At 35.6% G+C, this 20,655-nt stretch overlaps 1 protein-coding gene and 1 long non-coding RNA gene across 2 annotated transcripts in view; both read left to right on the forward strand.

Moving 5' to 3' along the window:
- The window catches only part of LOC101743456 (cadherin-related tumor suppressor), a 143,496-nt gene that overhangs the window by 114,001 nt on the left and 8,840 nt on the right, over positions 1–20,655 (forward strand). The window contains exons 2-7 of the mRNA XM_038014713.2: positions 7,327–7,635; positions 9,026–9,259; positions 15,325–15,526; positions 15,804–15,991; positions 19,412–19,834; positions 20,135–20,636. Of these exons, the coding sequence (XP_037870641.1) occupies positions 7,327–7,635; positions 9,026–9,259; positions 15,325–15,526; positions 15,804–15,991; positions 19,412–19,834; positions 20,135–20,636 (1,858 nt within the window). The remainder of the gene's footprint in view (positions 1–7,326; positions 7,636–9,025; positions 9,260–15,324; positions 15,527–15,803; positions 15,992–19,411; positions 19,835–20,134; positions 20,637–20,655) is intronic.
- Positions 1,288–1,787, forward strand: LOC134199891 (uncharacterized). The gene is made up of 2 exons (XR_009974559.1): positions 1,288–1,541; positions 1,677–1,787. It is a non-coding gene; the product is annotated as an uncharacterized LOC134199891 (long non-coding RNA).

A 20,655-nucleotide genomic window follows, 5' to 3' on the forward strand; every position in this document is an offset into this window, starting at 1 on the left:
AAGCCGCGTTGCGCGTACGCAGCCTCTTTGCGGTCACGACCACCACTAAACATAGACTCTAAGCTCTAAACGATGCCACCATATCCGTCCAAAGTGTACACCCACTCATAACTAAGCGCAGCCCTAGCTCACTGAGTTCTCATATTATACTGTCCCATTCTGAAATTATATTTTATGTACATATTTAAATATTCATCGGTTATGCCGTATCAAGTTTGCGTCTGAGCATTATCTCTCGGTCTCCTCAACCAGTTAGCTGAAGTCGCCCATCGACAGGTATTTAACAACAGCTAATTGACAGTAATTGATGTTGTTCTTATCATTCGCAATGAATCTTAACGTTAGCGGGGTTAAGTTATTTCATATTATTATGAACACGTAAGACTTTATACGACGCTATGACGTGGCAATTCTGAGCGAAATAATAAGCGTAAGAAATAATCTTAATTAAGGACATCCCAAAAAGCAAAATGAGACGATCATTGTAATTGACGAAAGAATTTCCAGGTAAACGACTGCTTTGATTGATGTCCGTGAAATTAGTCTGTTTCAAAAACGACTAAAGCGTGTGATGGCGATGTATGAAGTTCGATTCAATTTGGATTATGTAAAGATCGCGCGAATTCATTTCGAACGCCTTAAATTAGATTGTAATAAAGATTTGAACTTATTAGTATTTGCGATTATTTTTTTTTAGGCAGCGAAACCTAAAATCAATAATAATGCTTAACAAATAATCCGATATAAATATTGTTGCGTCTATTTCTTAGAGGTATTTTGAGGTGGCCAGGAAAATGAATTATTTTTAATTATATTACAAATATAGAATTGACATGCGCGTCCATCTTTTTTCTTCGTGTAATCTAATATATAAAATTCTCGTGTCACAATGTTCGTTCCCATACTCCTCCGATACCGCTTGACCAATTCTCATGAAATTTTTTATGCATATTCAGTAAGCCTGAGAATCGGCTACTATCTATTTTTCATACCCCTAAGTGATTAGGGTTGTCCACCCCTAACATTTTTTTTTTTATTTGGACATTTTATTTTGTTATAATGAGGTATTATGTGTTTGAATGAGGTTTTATTATTTTTATTATATATTCCCTCATCGTTCACAGCACTACATACCTCTTTCACTCATTTACCACATCCTTACACACTTACAATAAGTTAGTTTTTTTCTACACTAGAAATTCCCTAGAAATCTTATATATGGCAAAACAATGTCTGCCGGGTCAGCTAGTAATTTTTTAAATTTTGACAATTGGTGCCACTATGGCGTTTCTTGATTTGTTATTGGTTCGTGCGATATGACGTCATCGTTGGCCAATCACAGCTATCAATGTATGACGCGACGTTGATTCGTTAACAAATATAAAAAATTAATTGTTTAGAGAAATTTAAATAATGCATTTGTAATGTATCGCGAGTAGTTAAGCTAAGATAGGTAGAGGAACTCACGACCTAAGTAAAAAACTACTAGTCTGTTGACCAACATCGAGGCAAACATCCACCTTGAGACAAAAGAGACAAAGGTAAATTTTAAGCGTTCTGTTGCTCACAATTTTTTTTATAGTTTCATGATGGATGAATGAAATGTGTATAAAAACCGTAATGGCGATATTTTTTGTTAGTTGTTAATAAATAGTAAACAGTGTTAATTGTTTCAGGGTCTCGCCAAAATCCGAAATTTTTATAGATATTAACTTCATAGAAGAAAATAAATAATCTTTACGTTATAGTTCGCAATATAAATTTTACTTCTAAATAATTAAAAACAAGCTTATAATTTGTTTTAGAAAAACCTCGACGCCTAATATTGCGAATGAATGATAGTACATTTTTTATGCTAACTAACGAAATCAATGAGTACCGTTTATCGTCATTTATCAGTTATGGTCTGTATAAATAGCTCGGATAAATCATCAGAATGATCATCAGAATTAATAGTAATAACCGTTTAGAAAAATCATTTATGATGTATTAAGCTCCTCATAATTTTTTTAAAATTTTTTTTGTTGCTTAGTTGTGTGGACGAGCTCACAGCCCACCTGGTATTAAGTGGTTATTGGAGCCCATAGACATCTACAACGTAAATGTGCCACCCACCTTGAGATATGAGTTCTAAGGTCTCAGTATAGTTACAACGGCTGCCCTACCCTTCAAACCGAAACGCATTACTGCTTCACGGCAGAAGAGGTAGGGTGGTGGTACCTACCCGCGTGGATTCACAAGAGGTCCTATCACCAGTAAACACAAGAGGTCCTACCACCAGTAAACAGTAATTAATTAATAACATTAATGGGGCAAACAGTAAATAAAGATATGCTTTAGAGCAAATAGCTTCAGTATAAACCTCCACCCAATTGCCTGAAAAGAGGTCATTATTAAACATCGCTTCTGTATACACCAGCAAAATATCCAGAATGGGTAGATCTGTACCAATCTTGTCGTGGGGATAAGCTCTAGAACGAGCTATGAAGCAATAAGGACCACCAATATCTCCTTCTAACATTTACCGGTTCGTAAAGAGCAACGGTAGAGTGAAAAAGTATCATCTATTCTGCAGAAAAGTCTCCTCTCATGCGAAGCTAGTCCTAACAAGTACATTTGGCTGGCCTGGGGGTGGTTGATGGTAAAGCCCCCGCCCACTATTCGATGGACCCGAGACGAAGGCGCGTGCCTCTGAGGCGATGCACGGGGTAGCTGAACGCCTCACTACACCGTGCAGGAGACGAGGCCTGGACAGACCGGGCCAGCACTGGTGTGGAGCTGCGGAAGAATTTCGATTCCCGCGACCCCGCGCGCACGTGTGGGGAGACACCGGGGTGGTTTTAGCCGGTAGGAGTCCGGCACGCCCCTCCGCCTTTGCCCAGGCGGATTTCCCCCGAAAAAAAAAAAAAAGAAGCGGTTGTTGATGGTAGTGTGTACAGTTTATTTCAATAACCATACATATGTACGGTTTTTAATCAGTAACGATAAACAAAACTTCACATGGCACATTGGTAACTCGTATACGTTGGTCCGTTGCCGCTACCAATCGGAGAATGCATACTTAACTGATTTTCCCGACTCGACAAAAAAGGGTTTACGCTCCAAAAATGTGTAATATTCAAATAGATCATTATTAAAAATATTAGTTACAAGCAGGCATCGAATATTTCATATTAATTTGGTAGTGAACCATAATCAATTACCGAAACTTGACTAATCGACGTTCCCAATAAACCGACGGACTGTCATTTCTCTTCCTTTAATCGATTACTTCAAACATGAACTCTAGGGGGTCTAATAGCGCATAGACGGCCAATGCGTCGATACACAAGCTTTTTGTTCATAATAAATCTTATAGTCTTTTTGTTGTGAAATATGTTGTGTTCCCTGAGTAAACCCGTTTGTTGTGAGACCGCTCGGAGCGATCAATCCAGCTTTAGATAATACAATTAGATATACAAACTCCGTCATTTCCGTATTATATGACTACCATTCAGAAGTTAATAAACTCATTGGGAATTTGTACAGCTTCGTCCACAATGTGAGTGTTTACAATACGCACCGCGTTTTCTCATGGCGTTCTTCATTTCTGAACAATAAATTTTATTAACACATTTCAATTTAATTGTTCGATAGGCGCGACGTTACAATCGACTTTAATTGGTGCCTCCGTTACGTAGTGCAAGCGTGATGCGTAGGGCGAGTGTGCTCGCTCGCTGGGACGGCACCCTCGTTCGAGCACAAAGGAAAGATTGAGTCATCATAACAAATGCGCAGCCTGTCCACGCTGAGGGCAGGAAACTCTCTACAATCGGCCGCTTCTTATCTGTGACGGGCCCGATCATTGTGTCCCGAATACTTCGTGCTCCGTAGCGGCACGGCGCCGATGACGAAATACATAGCATTTCAGTCTTACTTCTCGAGGCTTTGTTGATTTGTCGAGTTCTTTTACTGTAGATTTTTTTTTTATGAACGACCACTCGCTACGTTTATAAAGCTCGCCTCTTCATAAATCTTATCTTATTCATCAAATCTAAAGGAATTGTACGACTTCGTTACGTTTTCTATCAAACGATGTATTTTGGATTGCTGATATTAATCGTAAATCCGGTAATTCTAAAAAGTTTTAATGCCCTAGTGCTTAATTTCGAATATATAACATCTAAGCTAAAAAATCAGTTGCCAATACTGCAAAATTGTGATATAGTGTTTGTTGGTTTGTCATCAATCAATTTAGGAGTAATGTAGCTGTTTTCATGTATTTTTTTATTGCTTAGTTAAGTGGACAAGCTCAAGGCTCACCTGGAGTTTAGTTGGTTAATCATAAAAATTAACAGCGTAAATGTCGCCATCCATCTTGAGATGACTTCTTAGTCACAGTTTAACAGTAGACCGGTTGCTCCACTGTTTCCCAGCAGAAAAGACAGGAAATGCGAGCTGACAAGATGCCCCAACATTAGCAGTTACGTATATTATAATTTTTGTGGGTCTAATTTTAATTAATCCTGCATTCTGAACATGAGTTAAGTACGTATTTGATTAGGAAAATTGGCAGCTGCCTGCGGAATTCGAACACCGGTTCGGTCGGATCGCTCCATACGAAGGTACCCGGCCTCTTATCTTTTAGGCCACAGTGACATACGGAAATAACGGCGCGGAATACTTATTTCAAAATAAAATCTTCATCTTTTTTATTCACGATATGAGAATGAGATTTTTACGGAATTAAAGAACAACATTTCAAACCAATTTCAGAGATCAGTCTCTCTCTCTCTCTCTCTCTAAGTCCGAAATTTTTGTTTTATTTTTTAAAACATTTCAATGTCTAGTTAATAGCTTCCAGCTTTGAATAGACTTAAATTTTTAGGTATAACATCCAAACCTTCTTTGTAATGGTTGTATTATACATTCTGACACAATTCGTCATTAATATTCACGTACAAATGTATCTAAACTACGAAAAAAAATCTACCGCAATTTGTATGTGAAAAAGTCCAAATTATGAAATGGAAAAAACCACTTCATTAATCATATTGATGAATGTAACTTTGTGATACACAAATCTGACGTCAGAAACGTCGAATGCGTCCTTAAATATTTACTGTTTGTTATAAGAGGTGAATAAGTTTCAATCATAGATGCATATATTTTTTTAACGAATTCCGAATAGATTTTCTACGTTATCCATATTTAATTTGTCACTGAAATTAATTTAGAATTGACTTGATTAATGGCTAAATTACTTGGGCACATCCGTACTGTTTGCATATGATTAACTTAAATGCATAGTAGTTTAAATGTAATACCATCACGTTCTTATTAATAAACTAGCCGTACTCGCCCGCTTCGCTGGGCATTTAAAATTAACATTATTATTTATTGTCATCATTATTAGGGAGTCCAAGGCTCATATAAGTATTAGCATATCCATTAAGTACATGTATTTTCTACACGGATACCAAGTTTCAAGTCAATCGGATGCATGTTTCAGTAGTTATATCGGAACATCCGTAAAAACCACTATAGATTTATATATTAGTACTAGCTGACCCGGTATACTTCGTAGTGCCTGAATTGATAAATAAAAGACCTAAAATTTTGTATAAAATAACCTTAAACAAAAAAAAAGGAAAAACAAAATTGTTATTTTAATTTAATTCAGAATATTTTCATATTTATCGACCTTTTAAACTTTCTCTGGACTTCCACAAATAATTCAAGACCAAAATTAGCCAAATCGGTCCAGCCGTTCTCGAGTTTTAGCGAGACTAACGAACAGAAATTCATTTTTATATATACAAATAGATGTAGTGGCATTGAGGAATAGAGACAGAGGGCTTCAAATGCAATCAAAAGAAATAGTATACGCTATAGGCAAGGATACAGCTTCAATGCTTTTTTTAATTGTTTAATAAACAATATTCTATTCCGTAATCCGAACAGAGTTCGAAGCCGCACATTTGCCGGGACAGTCACCGGCGGCTGCATTTTTAGAATTATTAATTTGGTTCGTTGTTCTTTTACTGTGTTAAAGTAACCCGATTTTGTGCCAACCTCATAAATAAAACATGACTGGCCTCTCTTGATTATGTTTTGTTGGTCCCGTGTTTGCTTAAATACTTTATTATGAAGTTTCTTTTTTTTTTACAATGCTTCTTTAAAATTATTTTATATAAATGTATGCATCTATCAGATTTTTAAAACCTCACAAACTATTGTTCAAATTTTTTTTTTGCCTACCTATTTACCTCCTTACATATTTACCTAGTTACCTCCAGGGGTTATGCTAGCTTCACTGAACGTGTAGACATAGCCTAAGAGACTTTGCTAATATAGACAAAGCAAAGACAGACCTTAGGCAGAGCAATGCTTCGCTAAGTCTACCACCAGATCGAAAACGCGACCCACTGAGAGGATCTGGCGAAAAACTCAGTAGGCCTAGGTCTGTGGAGGTTGTTATAATGTAGCGTGTACTAGTTCTAAAAGTGCTTACAATATATCAATGAATTAAAAAAAAAATACGAGGCTTTTATGATTTAAACTAGCATCTATTTTTTATGTTTCAGAATATCGTGAAATAATCGATGTATCGATTACTGTATGTCAAAATTTTTAATCACAATAGCTATTGCTTTTTCATAAATACAATCAAAGTCTATCTATAAGATGGTAAAAGATAAAATCTCTCCTCTGTCTGTATCAAACCTCTTTATGTTTTATTGACATACCCCATAATTGTTATTAAGCTTTACAATTCATACTTTTCCAAGGTAAAAACAAACAAGTGGAACTCTGAATCGTAAAACATGTTTATTTCCTACCACTTAGATATAGATAAAACAAAACAACTAGCAATTATGTCAATATTACTTATTAAATAAAATTAATTAAGAAAGTCTAGGTTCCTTAAGAAATAAACTTAATTGGAATAATTTCCTTGTATGTTATTATAGAAAAACGAACGAATGGAGAATAAGAGTTTAGTATTTTCTTCGGTTTTCGCGATTCATATAATTTAATTCTACTTTTATGGTTTAATTTTGCGTTTTGTTTTGATTGTCATCATATCAATTTCGACGTTTAGAATATTTTACACTTTTCGCGGTCACGGTTGTCAATTTTAATAATAAGCATTTATTTCTTGAAAATTATTCTTTGTGGGATAAGGAATCGAATCGTTTTAAATGCTAACGTAATCGATATGTCAATTACTGATTTTGATTGAAGTATCAATGTTGCAGTATCGATTTTTAATCATCTCAAAATTCCTTTCGTTCCACTGAAGTTCGTCATTATCAATAAACTAATGTGAAATTCCTTTTACAGGTTGAAGTTGTGATCCTGGATAAGAATGACAGCCCTCCCGAATTTGTGAATATTCCGGCTGCTTACATGGCTTCAGAAGACTTGGCACCGGGACAGAGGGTCGCTACTATAACCACAGAAGACCCTGACACCATCGGCACTATCACGTACACTATACAGAACGAGGAACCGACTCCTTTCACTCTGGATTCTAGTACTGGTGTCCTAACGCTAAAAGACCCATTAGATAGAGAGACAGTTCCGGAATATAAAGTTATCGTCAGAGCTGAAGATGGGATTCAATTTACCGATGTGACTATAACAGTTCAGGTTTGTATTAAAATATAGAAACATATATTTTGATAAAACAATGGCTTCAATATCTTCATATAAATATTTGATATCTAGGAGTTGTATAATACACAAAACATTTCCGAACATATTTGTGCAAACCCTTGTAGTTAATCTAGTTACAATGTCAATGTCATTTGATATGCTCATAATGAAATATGGAAATAAAATTAAATGGATGTGGAGAGCGGAACACTGGGCTTAGATTGGGGCGTAAATTGGGAGATTAATAATCTTAGCCGCCTTTAAAACGATTGAAAAACATTCCTTCCATGTGGTACATTTGGCTACAGTAGTTTTAGGTTATATTTGTGCGTCTTTTCATAGATTTCTGACGTATTACTTTTGTTTATAAGTGTCGTAATTATAAGTTTAAATTCGTGCAAAAAAGCTAACTACCTAATTAGTTAATCTGGAATTATCAGATATGAATATACTATTAATATTCAAATCATTTTTAAAGAACGCGCTGTATGATTTTTTGTTCAAATTAGATTATGAGCATTTCGTTTGTTTCTAGAATAAGTAACTTGTTGTTTTTACCGTTCCCTGCCGGCTTGTCTGCCGATATGACATGTAAGTACCAGTGGCAGTTGCTCGGATTTAAGCATGTTCAGTAAAAAAGTACAGTCGGTAACACAAATTGTACAATATTCATTCGTGAGTCATTTTTAAGCTTTAAATTGACTAATATGGATAGGTTTAGCACGGCGTTTTTTTTATTTCGTCTCAAATTAATTTAAGATGATCAAATTATTCATACATTTTTTTTAACATATTATTTCCTGATATTTCGCTTAAAATTCACCGATTGATGGAAAAAAGTCATAAATAACTAAAACAGCCTAATGAATATTGTCATTGAACAAAATAAGAATGAAATTATAAATCTACAGTAACTGTTCGTGACTGTACATCGAAGTTACTCGAGTATCATGTTAGATGTGTTTATATGCATATATCTATATTATTATCTGCATCTCGGTCCAAAGCCGCGTCGGCTTCAATCAGTTGAATTCTTATCACGGTGTCTACATCCACATGTCTGTTCGACGGATGACTGGCGATTAACTAATCATTGAAGCTTTTAGGTCTGTTTCCATACATACTGTCTACGTACCTTCCCTGCGTACCTATGAATATAATTCATTGCAACATTTCGAATGAATGACATTTTATCGAAGTGTTTTTACAGTTTTAGTAAATTTTCTCTCGGTGAATGTTTTCATTTTGACGTACAAATGTACTTTAAAAACTCATAAAATTCTCTTACTTAAATATAATGTGCTTACGTTCACTTAAATTACCAGTCAAAGCACGTTCAACGTTACAGCTGCCATAATTCGCATTTGTGACATAAAAATTTCAGGTAACGGACACCAACGACAACCCGCCCGTTTTCAAAGAAAGCGCATACTCTTTCGACATTCCCGAGAACGCAGCGAGAGGTTCTGTGGTGGGCACCGTGGCGGCCATTGACCCTGATTCCGGGCCAAACGCTCAATTGACGTACACTGTCATATCGGACTGGGCCAATGACGTCTTCTCGCTCAATCCTCAGACCGGAGTCTTCACGCTCACTGCTAGACTCGACTATGAAGAGGTCAGTAGATCTACTATATATTTATCTGATATTAAAAATTAACGTATGGCTTGTTTAACTGTTTTTTATGTATGAGCTGCGTCTTTCATCTAATACAAACAGCACTTCAGCGCAGGTTATTATTTTAGTACTATCAACGTATCAACCATAGATAATACACATAAATTAGTAATAGTTTTTTATTTATTGCTTAGATGGATGGACGAGCTCACAGCCCACCTGGTGTTAAGTGGTTACTGGAGCCCATAGAGATCTACAACGTAAATGCGCCACCCACCTTGAGACATAAGTTCTAAGATAAGCTAAAATGTTTACGGGCGTCGGCCACTAGATGGCTTCGCTTAGACTAGTTGCTCATTGCTCCTGTAGATGGTAGTAACATAGTCATATATTTTAGTAACACAGTAACATATTCCTTTATTTTATTTTTATGAAGGATTTGTAAATTTTCAAACACCACAAATTGATAAAATTTAATCAATTTGTTTATAATAAATAGAGACTTGTATGATATATTTTTTTATTTTCTGTGTTTAGGTTATACAATAATTAAATGCCTTAACTTTAACAGCATATAAGTTTAGGGACATCAGCTACAAGATGTCGATAGTTTCCATACGAAAAATATTTGTAAAGTATCGCAGTTTCAGTCCTAGCCCTGGTATCGACAAGAGCTGACGAACGAGTAGTCGTAACAAAGAATGTTTGCATAGTCACAGCAGAGCGTGCGATGTTTTCATTATTACCTACAATAAACACTAATAAATCGGACTGATTCGAAGACAATTGTTAGTTTCGTATCTTATTCGTTTTAAATTTGCAAACAAGAACTATATTCCTACAAATGTGACGTCAATCTACATTTATTCTCGACTAATTCAATTAACAGACAACGGCTTAAACTGAGCAAGCTGAATAAATTATTGGGTTTCTTATTTCGCGAGCCCGTTCGGAATGCAGAACAAAATGACAAGAAAAAAGTTAATTGCGTTCAAGACGATTGAGTTGTAAATATGTATATTATCAATATAAGTTCACAGCAGGCTCGATCCGGTGATCGGGCAAAAGTTTAAAAACGCTAATAAAATGTGGCGACACAGTCGTAAAAATGGACAACGTGTGGAATCAAAAACACTTAAAATAGATTAAACGTGCAAAATATTTCCACTTCGTGCGAGGAATGAAGCGGTTTCATATTAATTTTACCTTGAAACATACAGATTATTTCCTTTGTGTTGTTCCCTCTGAATTCTTCTCATTACTTTTACCGTAGCAAGTGAAGTCAACAAAACGTATATTCACATTGCACTCAAGTTTAAAATTCTACATTTGATCGACTATACGAACCCTCTTTGAGAATAGTCAGCCTTTTTTTTATATCGCTGTGGAATCCATTTACGGTTACCCGGTCGAGGGAGTAACAGACCGGGCTTTGTCGAACTCCGGCGCCTCCAGAGAAGAAGAGGGAGAAAAGGTCTCCTCTCAGGCAGTCTCAGTCTCCCTCTTCTTCCAATTCCTGCCGGGAGACTACGCTTTGAAAAAGGCGCGCGAGGCACGGCACGGCACGGCAGAGCTGCCCCGCAAAACCGACTACCGACTAAACCCCGTCGAGCCCCACCACTCCGACTCCACTAAACCCACGGTACCGCACAGTGCGCGCCGAAGGAAGAACAGTCAGTCTGAGTTTAAGAAGTCAGGATAGAAAATATTGGGGGTATTTATTTAGGTATTTTGCTCTTGAGAGTTGAACAAGTGGTGCGGGAAGCGCTGGTACGTCAATGCCGTCATATACTTTAAGCCACTTTAAGGTCGATTCTCAACTGTTATATAACGCCTGTCCGACTCTTGAGACCAGGATGCCGCACTGTTTTGCGACACACAGTAATGTACTGTAAAAATTTACTGATGGTAGCATCTCTTGTAAGTCCGCACGGGTAGGCACCACCACCCCGCCTATTTCTGCCGTGAAGCAGTAATGCGTTTCGGTTTGAAGGGTGGGGCAGCCTTTGTAACTATACTGAGACCTTAGAAGTAGAACTGATATTTCAAGGTGGGTGGCGCATTTAGTTTGTAGATGTCTATGGGCTCCAGTAACCACTTAACACCAGGTGGGCCGTGAGCTCGTCCACTAATCTAAGCAATAAAAAAAATGTACAGACGAGGATGTTACAATTAAGGATAAATGTTTATAAAGTAGTAACTAAGTAGTCTGTTAGTACTAGATGACCAGGGAATGGTTTTTACCGAATTACAATAATAAAAAAATTGTGTATTAGATATGTAAACGTGTAGGCTGTTACAGAAAAAGTACCTACAACACTTCAAAAGGTATATTCGGTATTTGTGGACATAAATACATTACTTTGTCAAAAAAATGCTTCATATATTTGATTCAGAACTATGTATTCGATAAGTAGATAATATCGTCCCAATAAAAACACAAGTAGATTAAATAAGAATGCGATTATAGTAGGTTTCTTCTCGCCCGAGAAGAGCGAGAGCCCGTTCGTCTGATTGATTTCGATTTTTAATTTATTCATGCGTTAATTAATACGAAGTTTATAAATTGCCGTGTCAATTATAGTAGCCGTGTAATTATTCTGACAGTCGCATACCCTTTTACAAAACTGATTACCTTGTGTTATTAGCAGACAATACAAACACAATACTTCAATTTATTTGTAATCTATATATTAATACGTGAAGCAAAAACTTTGTATCCCTTTTTACGAAAATTGCGCGGACGGAGGAGTATGAAATTTTCCACACTTATAGAGAATATAGAGAAGAAGTGCACAATGGTATTTTTTTTTTAAATAATGCATAAAAGATACGTTAAATCAATAAAGAAAACATTACACACACTACATACCATGTATTTGACGCACACACGCATGCATACTATTTATTGTCAAACTTTTGTTCTTGACGTCTGTTGTCAAATTGAGAATAGATTAAATATTGTTTGTCTTTGTTAATATTTTTTATAGTGTAGTCTTGGCGAAATTTGCGATTATAGAAGTATAACATACAATCATAATAGTGTACAAACTTACAATTCCAATTAATTATAGTCGAATTTCGACTACTGCGGGACCTCTAGTTTAATTAAAAGCATAAACGCCAGAACACAACGGGGATAATACATAAAGTGAATATCTGTGTGTATATATATTAAAATATATTTGTGCAGTTGCAGATACATTCGCAAAAATAATAGTTAAACGTTGAATTACAAAGACGACCAATTGATCTTCTTTTTTCAATTTTATTAAATTATCTCTGTGCGTAGTTTTTCGTTGTTCAATAGTTTTAAAACTACCGTCAAATCACGAAACAAATTTTTGAAAAACAGAAACAGAAAAAAAAAAACATTTCTAACTTCCTTTTATGTTTGGAAAATTGCTTATTTAATCATTCAATACTAAACTCCTAAGCGAATCATGGAAAAAACTAACGGATGTTTTATTTTATGCATACATTATGTTACTATAGAAGGAACTATTTCCTAATGGGCTGTTAGTACCAGCTTTACTTGTTAACGTTTATTACTCGCCTCAACAATTTATCCTGAATACTGTTTATCAGGTGAAATTTATAAATTTATGGGAAATATAAATAAGCCGTATAGCGAAGACCATTTTCATCACTGGCTAATATAAAGGTTCCCTAAAAGACTTAATATCCATACAAAATGAACCCAACAAAAAATATGGCATGCGTTATTATTTCAATAATATAAAAGTAAATTAATTTCAATAAACGCTTGATTTAAATAAGATTATAAAAAACAATATTTAATAAATTTTACATGTTTTTATCCAGCCCCTGAGTGCTCGGGGCTACGCAATGCGGTTGAAAGAATTATCTCAACATAGATCTTATGGGGGGGCGTTGACCGCTCAGGCTCTAGTAAACGAGGACGTTACAATTTTAAGTATCCACCTACTAAGAGCCACATAATTATTGAACGACTAACTAATGGTCAGAAACATCTTAAGTTTATGTTGCTTAAAATTTATGCACACAAGCGTCTCTACGCGGGAAATTTTCTAAACAAAAAATGTACGAACCTGAGCAGTAGTTTTTGCGACATAGGTTGGAAGTATTTTCATAATTGGAACGAAGTTCTGAAGTTCGAAGTTCGAAGTTCTTTTTACTGATGGTAGGACATCTTGTTAGTCCGCGCGGGTAGGTACCACCGCCCTGCCTAGTTCTGCCATGAAACAGTAATGCGTTTCGGTTTGAAGGGTGGGGCAGCCGTTGTAACTATACTGAGATCTTAGAACTTATATCTCAAGGTGGGTGGCGCATTTTCGTTGTAGATGTTCATGGGCTCCAGTAACAACTTAACACTAGGTGGGCTGTGAGCTCGTCCATCCATCTAAGCAACAAAAAAAATAAAAAAATAAAGTTTACAGACGCTTTAAGATAAGCATAAGCAAAGATGTAATTATGGTTACCCGACGTTCACTCCAATAGTAATATTTAACGGCCTTCTGGTGTAGTGGTAAGTGACATGGTCACTACACAAGGGGGTCGCGGGTTCGAATCCCGCCAATGAAAGATAATTGTATGATAAATATAAAATGACTTTTCCAGGGTTATGGATGTATATTAAATATAACTATATGTAGGTGTATAATAAAAATCTTACATTTATTTCCGTGATCTGATATCTGTAACACAAGTTCTTTACGAACTTAGCACGGGACCAGTTAAAGAGACGTGATTGTTAGTAAATATTTATTTATTTTATTTATTTATAAATCAAGGACTAAAAGGACTTTCTATATTCAAGGCTTCAAAGAATAAATAGATGCATATCGATTGCACATAGAAACAGGGCAATCATTTTACATTGTATTTGATGGATTTTCCAATCAGCGACTTTTATCTACTAAAAAAAATCATCCTTCAACGCTATAATTATCTGGTCACCGTTTCCGAGACATTGTATGCAAAGATCGGAAGTCGACGGATCACGTATGCGAAGCGATTCGTCGCCGGACCTCATCAAGTCGCCGGCTCGGCTAATTAGTAAAAACAATTCGTTGAGTACATAAGTCCTCTCGACCGCCCGCCAATTCCCCGTAGCCCACTAGAGAGCTGCTAATTTCATCCCGGTACAGTTTTTTCGCGTCGCGCATCATATTCGGCATTTGCCCGCTCGATCCGCCATCGAAATTAAGGCTCGAACAATGTCGGACAAAGCGGCCGTCCGCAAAACATCCCCGGGCCGGATTCCACGGTCAGCACTTGTTTTTTTAAAACGTCATCTCGTTCCACGTTCGCGAATGAGGGATTCTGTCATTGCTGGAAAGCCTCCAAGTTATTAAGTGGAAAATCTAAATACCCACTTCGTTACCAATCGGGTCAACGCTTTTTAATGTGATCTATTTATTTGTAACATTCAACGCGCTATGGTTTCATTGTTTTGAATTATTTTCTTGTTAAAGGAAAACGAATGTATCCTAGCGCAATGAGAAGTGCGACAGCGCTTTTATTTGCCTCTAAGGTTCATCATCAAACTAACTAGACGTTTCGTGTGACAAAGTAATGCGAATATGCCTTTGTTCGAATCGGTATTCACAAAATCAAGAAACACTTACATAGTATGTCTTCTCGAACGATTCGCACGTGTTCATGAACTTCACGTGCGATAATAATTAAATCCACAAAATTTACGATATACATAAGTGGTCTGCCGCGATTGAGTCGTCCGTTTTGAACTAAAGGGTGGCACCACCTACAATTCTATTGAGACTTCGATAGCTTGTCTCAGAAGGGTGTAAGGCATTCACGTTATGATCTCTATGGGCTCCGATAGCCACTACCAGTTGCCGTGAGCTAGTTTATCAATTAATGCAAGAAAATAAAATAAAGTTCGATGTTAACAGAGTATCCATATCAGAAATACACATAAACCCAAATTTCTAAGAAAATAGAAGTTGCTGGAAATTTCTTTAAAACTAACAAAAATACAAGTCCAATTCGATCATACTTTTTATATATTTTAAATAATGTTAAATAATTAATATTAATTTAATACGTTATTATTCTAGATACAACACTATATACTAGTCGCGCAGGCACAGGACAGCGGTCACCCATCATTATCGGGGACTGTTACAGTATACGTGAATGTAATCGACCTCAATGATAACGCGCCTCTGTTTGATCCAATGAGCTTCTCTAACGAAATACTAGAAGACGTTACCATCGGATCTTCAGTGGTGACAGTCAGCGCAACGGATTCAGACTCAGGTAAATAAATTAACGTAATAATTTATCAACACGTTGTTGATGCATGATCTTATTATTTTTGATAGTACTTATTATACATGTTATTTTCTTATTAGATTATTATTATATTATTCTTCTAAATATTATGAATGATATACGAGAGTAATTTTAAAATTTTATACTTTATTTTATGCGAATCAATTGGGATACTAAGAAGTGAGTACACTAATAATAATTAATAGCATTCAAAGCGCCTTTTTAGTTTCAAGAAAAAAATAATTAACCACTTTTATTTCAGGCTTAAATGGAAAAATTCGATACAGCATCACATCCGGAGATGAAAACAAAGATTTCGGGATTGCCGACAATGGCACTATTTACACAGAGAGATATTTAGACAGAGAAAAGCTACCAATTTACAACCTTGTTGTGACTGCAAGGGATTCAGCCAAGCCACCCGAACCTCAGTTGTCGTCTACTGTTCAAGTAAGTAGATATCATAGTATTTTCTTCGGTTTTTCGTGGCCCCAGATATATTTAAAACGACTGTTACAGTTTAATCTCGGGTTAGGTATTGTTGTTTTATTAATTTCTTAAGCTTCTGATATTTTACACGTGGTCGTTTTCGTGGTCACGGATGATCGATAATATTATAGTTGTAATAATATTAATAGCATCTCTGTGGCATATTGTGAGCTAGCACGTGCCCACCATTCTGCCTGTTCCTACCACAAATCAATCGTGCATTCCCATTTGTAAGACACGATAGCTTTACGAACCATAATTGCAACATCTATAGTAAAAAAATGCATTAACAAAATGCAGTAAAAATTATACAATGTTTCACCATGCACACGGATTGAGTTGGTTGAGATTTGCAACAATATAATAATTGAAATGATTTAATTTTACAACCCATCAACTGAGGTCAAATTAATTTTTATATCTGTCCGACCAGTCGTGTCATGGATGACGCACGAGAGAAAAAGAAAGAAAGAGAAAGAACTAACTGTCTCATTAATTCATATTGATTACAAGTTTACCAATCACTGTTACATAAAGAGTTTAACGTCAAAAATATGACCGCTAGTAAAATAGTAAGCTTAATCAAAGAAGAATATGTTGCGCCGACCTCGCCTAGTAGAATAAAGTGTAAAGAACATTATGCGGTTGTTACTCTGAGGCTATCGTGATAAATAAATTGTAAGGACTAACCACCAAAGGCTGTATTTAAGTTTTATTTTCAATGTAGAAGCTACAGCGAACATTGTTTACACACTGTTTTTAATTTGTCTCAGTTTGTAAATTGTACACCACGGTTCCAAAGGGTAACAATTCAAAAATATGTTCTTGAGTAATTAAGAAGTAAATGACATAGTTGTTTTGCTCGTGTTGTATAAAGTTTTTTTTTTGTTATAATGATATGTAAAGCTATACGCAAGAAAGTGAATTAAAAATCATGGTTTTTTTGACACATGTTTTTTCGTTTTGTTTTTTAATAGAAAACAAGAATTTCCTAATGACACTCCATTCATTTTAAGCTGGTTTCGCTTTTCTCTCACTTATCTTAATTTCATTAAATTCGTAATAAACATGTCGCTCTTTGGGACTAAAGTTTTCATATGTATGGTATAAAAATACACATAATTACACGTCCTTACGGATCCATCAGATCCAATAACCTTTGCACTAGACGTCTTCAGCTCTAACACTAGGAGCAGGCTTAGGGACCCCGGTAACCGTACTCTTCGAACTGGACAAAGAGTTCGACGTGCAACCTAACCCATGAATCTTCTCAGCGGGTCGCGATTCCGATCCGGTAGTAGATTCATTCGCGAAGCAGCTGCTCTTGAGCTGTTAGGTCTCCTTCGGAGGAGCTCGGGCAGCTGTTAGCAAATCCCACCCCTTCTGGCTGAGCCTTTGCTCGCCCACCTGTCCTGGTGAAACTGGAAAGGCCTTCGGGCCACCAGTAATCCTTCAATCATAAAAAAAAACACATAACTAATTTGTTGTAGTTATAAATATTTTATGCACAAATTTTCGTTCTAGATTTATAAATAATAATTGCGTTACGTTCTTATGTTATCAACTTTGTTAGTCTGTTAGTGCTAATGGTAATTAATATACGAGGTAACGATTGTTCACAGATTATTACAGTGCGTAATTGGTAATTGCAAAGGAAATCAATCATAATCGCTATTTGAAACGCCATCATAAATAATAATATTATAATATTATAAAGAGGAAAGATTTGTTTGTTTGTTTGTTTCGAATAGGCTCCGAAACTACTGGACCGATTTGAAAAATTCTTTTTCCATTAGAAGCCGACATTGTCCCTGATGAACATAGGCTACTTTTTTTTAAAAAAAAATTATTTTATTTTTTTGGTTTCATGTGTGTTTTAATGTTTCCGAAGCGAAGCGAGGGCGGGTCGCTAGTCATAAATAATAAAGTTTTAGTCTAATTTCTTTCTGTAGGAGTCGAGTTATTGTAACTCGATTTCAAAGAATGCCTTCTTCACGGTTTGTTATTTTGTCAGGCTCAACGTTTACTCTTACAGGGCTATGTTACTTTTCGTAAGTTCTCACTAACGAGTTGTCAGTATTTCACATGGTATTCAGAAAGCATACACACATACGTGCTTACTCATGAAAGCAATATTACTGTTATTACTTAATCAATTGATTTCAGTATAATTTTATTTTCTTGTTTAACTTTAAACTCAACATGACAGGAAATGAAGATCGTAGTATCTTGTAATAATTCTTGACACGATAACGTTTGAAAGAAAAAAACTCGTAACGTTTTTTAATATATTTTTATTGGCTTGATATATATAAAGTAAGGTAAGGTAAGGGAATAATTCGAATTTTCACCAATTTTAAAATGTCCCGAATAACTTCACACTTGTAAACAACAACCCATTAGAAAACAATAATATTAATTCTTGTATCTTAGCTTTATATTCTGATCACAATGACCAGGACCCACCTCCATCAAAATATACCTTAGTCTTTTAATTACAAGTCTGTACCTTCAGCCTTCAGTCTGCAGCCTCATAATTCCGTATTTAGAATTGCCTGCTTGGACTGCCAGCATCATACTAAATATTCGTCGTAGTATTCCTATAAAATGAATACATAGGACGGTAGCTTTCATAATGTTTACAAAACTCACGTTCGTTACGAGCTATTGTTATGCATCCATTGTTGGATACTACAATATACCTCTGATGAGACTTCTTGAAAACAGGGTTTTATGATACAAAGCTTACTGAAGTATTCAACTGCAGAAACATGATCGCAAATGCAAACAAAAGCTGTAACGAACACAGAATTCTTAAGGAGTTTTGTTCGAATTAGAAGATACCACCTCTGTCCGCGTATTATTTTATAAAATACTATAATACTATTTTAAATCTAAATAAAAAACAGCTAAAAACATTACTAAAGTTAATTATAAAATTTAATTAAATACAAAGCAAAAGCTTGGTTATCTATTGGGCCTTCTCTGATAGAGGACAGGTCAAGGTGCTATTCCACACGCTTGAATTAAGCTCATAAAAAAAATTATAATTGAAATCTGAAATTGATTTCGATAGATATTTTGGCGAAATTAGTTTCTCTAACTTGATCCTGAACAGTTTCAGTTTTACCTAAATCATTGATCATTTGTCATGCGATTCAATAGTGGACTATGTGAGAAGCAATATCTAATTCTGCATTTTATTTTTTAAGCAGGCAGAAATTCAGACACGTTTTTGTATGTTGCCCACAGAGAGGATTTCATATCTACCCTTAGCTCACAATATGCCTGACCACGAATAATTACGCAAAAGTATTAATGTTCATATCAATTCCACTCTACTCTATTGTAAGTGAAATGTGTAATTACGTTTTTCTACAGGTGACGATACAACTGAAGGATGTGAACGACATGGCTCCTGAATTTATAACACCGAATGTAACATCTATATCTGAAAACATTCCTCTTAATACAGTTGTCATGACCATTAAAGCGATTGATAAAGATGAAGGGAGAAATGGATACGTTGAATATTTCATGATGCCTAACCCAGAAATTAACGGATATTTCTCGTTGGGTAATGTAGATGGAATTATAAGAGCAACTGGAAAACTGGATAGAGAATTAAAATCAAATTACATAATTACCGTCACTGCAAAAGATAGAGGCGACCCTCCTAACGTTACTAAGATGGATATAAAAATTAGTATTATAGATGAAAACGACAATAGTCCAGTTTTTGATCCTAAGCAATACAGTGCATCAGTTCCGGAAAATGCTAGCATCGGAGCCAGCGTGCTTCAGGTAAATTGAAAATAACATTAATTTTTCCTTTTATTATTTACTAGCTGACCCGGCGGATTTCGTAGTGCCTCAATCGATAAATAAAAAACCTAAACTTTTGTATAAAATAAACTTAAAACAAACAAAAGGAATTTTGATATTTATCTACCTTTTAAACCTTTTCTGGACATCTACAAATAATTCAAGACCAAAATTAGCTAAATCGGTCCAGCTGTTCTCGAGTTTTAGCGTTACTAACGAACAGCAATTCATTTTTATATATATATAGATTAGTCTGTATTAACACTCTACTCCTTTCAGGTCTCAGCTACTGATGTTGATGAAGATGCTAATGGCAGAGTTCGGTATTCAATAGCTTCTGGTGATGAAAATAGAGATTTTAGTATCAGTGAAGATACCGGAATTGTTAGAGTGGCAAAAAATCTCAATTTCGAAAGAAAATCACGGTATCTTCTGTCTATTAAAGCAGAGGACTGCGCAAAAGATGATGTTAGGTTCGATACTGCAGAAATTGCCATCTCTATTCAAGATATTAATGATAACCCACCAACGTTTTTGGATTCACCGTATTTGGCATACGTAATGGAAAATGTTATTCCACCTAATGGTGGTTTTATAATATCAATCCTTGCTTATGATGCTGATTCACCACCATTTAACAATCAAGTTCGTTATTTTATAAAAGAAGGAGATGCAGATGTTTTTAAAATTAATGCGTCTTCGGGACAAATATCACTTCTTAGGACCTTAGATCGCGAAGTACAAGATGAATATACCCTTGCACTGGTCGCCATGGATACTGGTAAGAATTAATGGAAAAT

The sequence above is a fragment of the Bombyx mori genome, chromosome 12 (assembly GCF_030269925.1).
Source record: "Bombyx mori chromosome 12, ASM3026992v2".
NCBI classification, from domain to species: domain Eukaryota; kingdom Metazoa; phylum Arthropoda; class Insecta; order Lepidoptera; family Bombycidae; genus Bombyx; species Bombyx mori.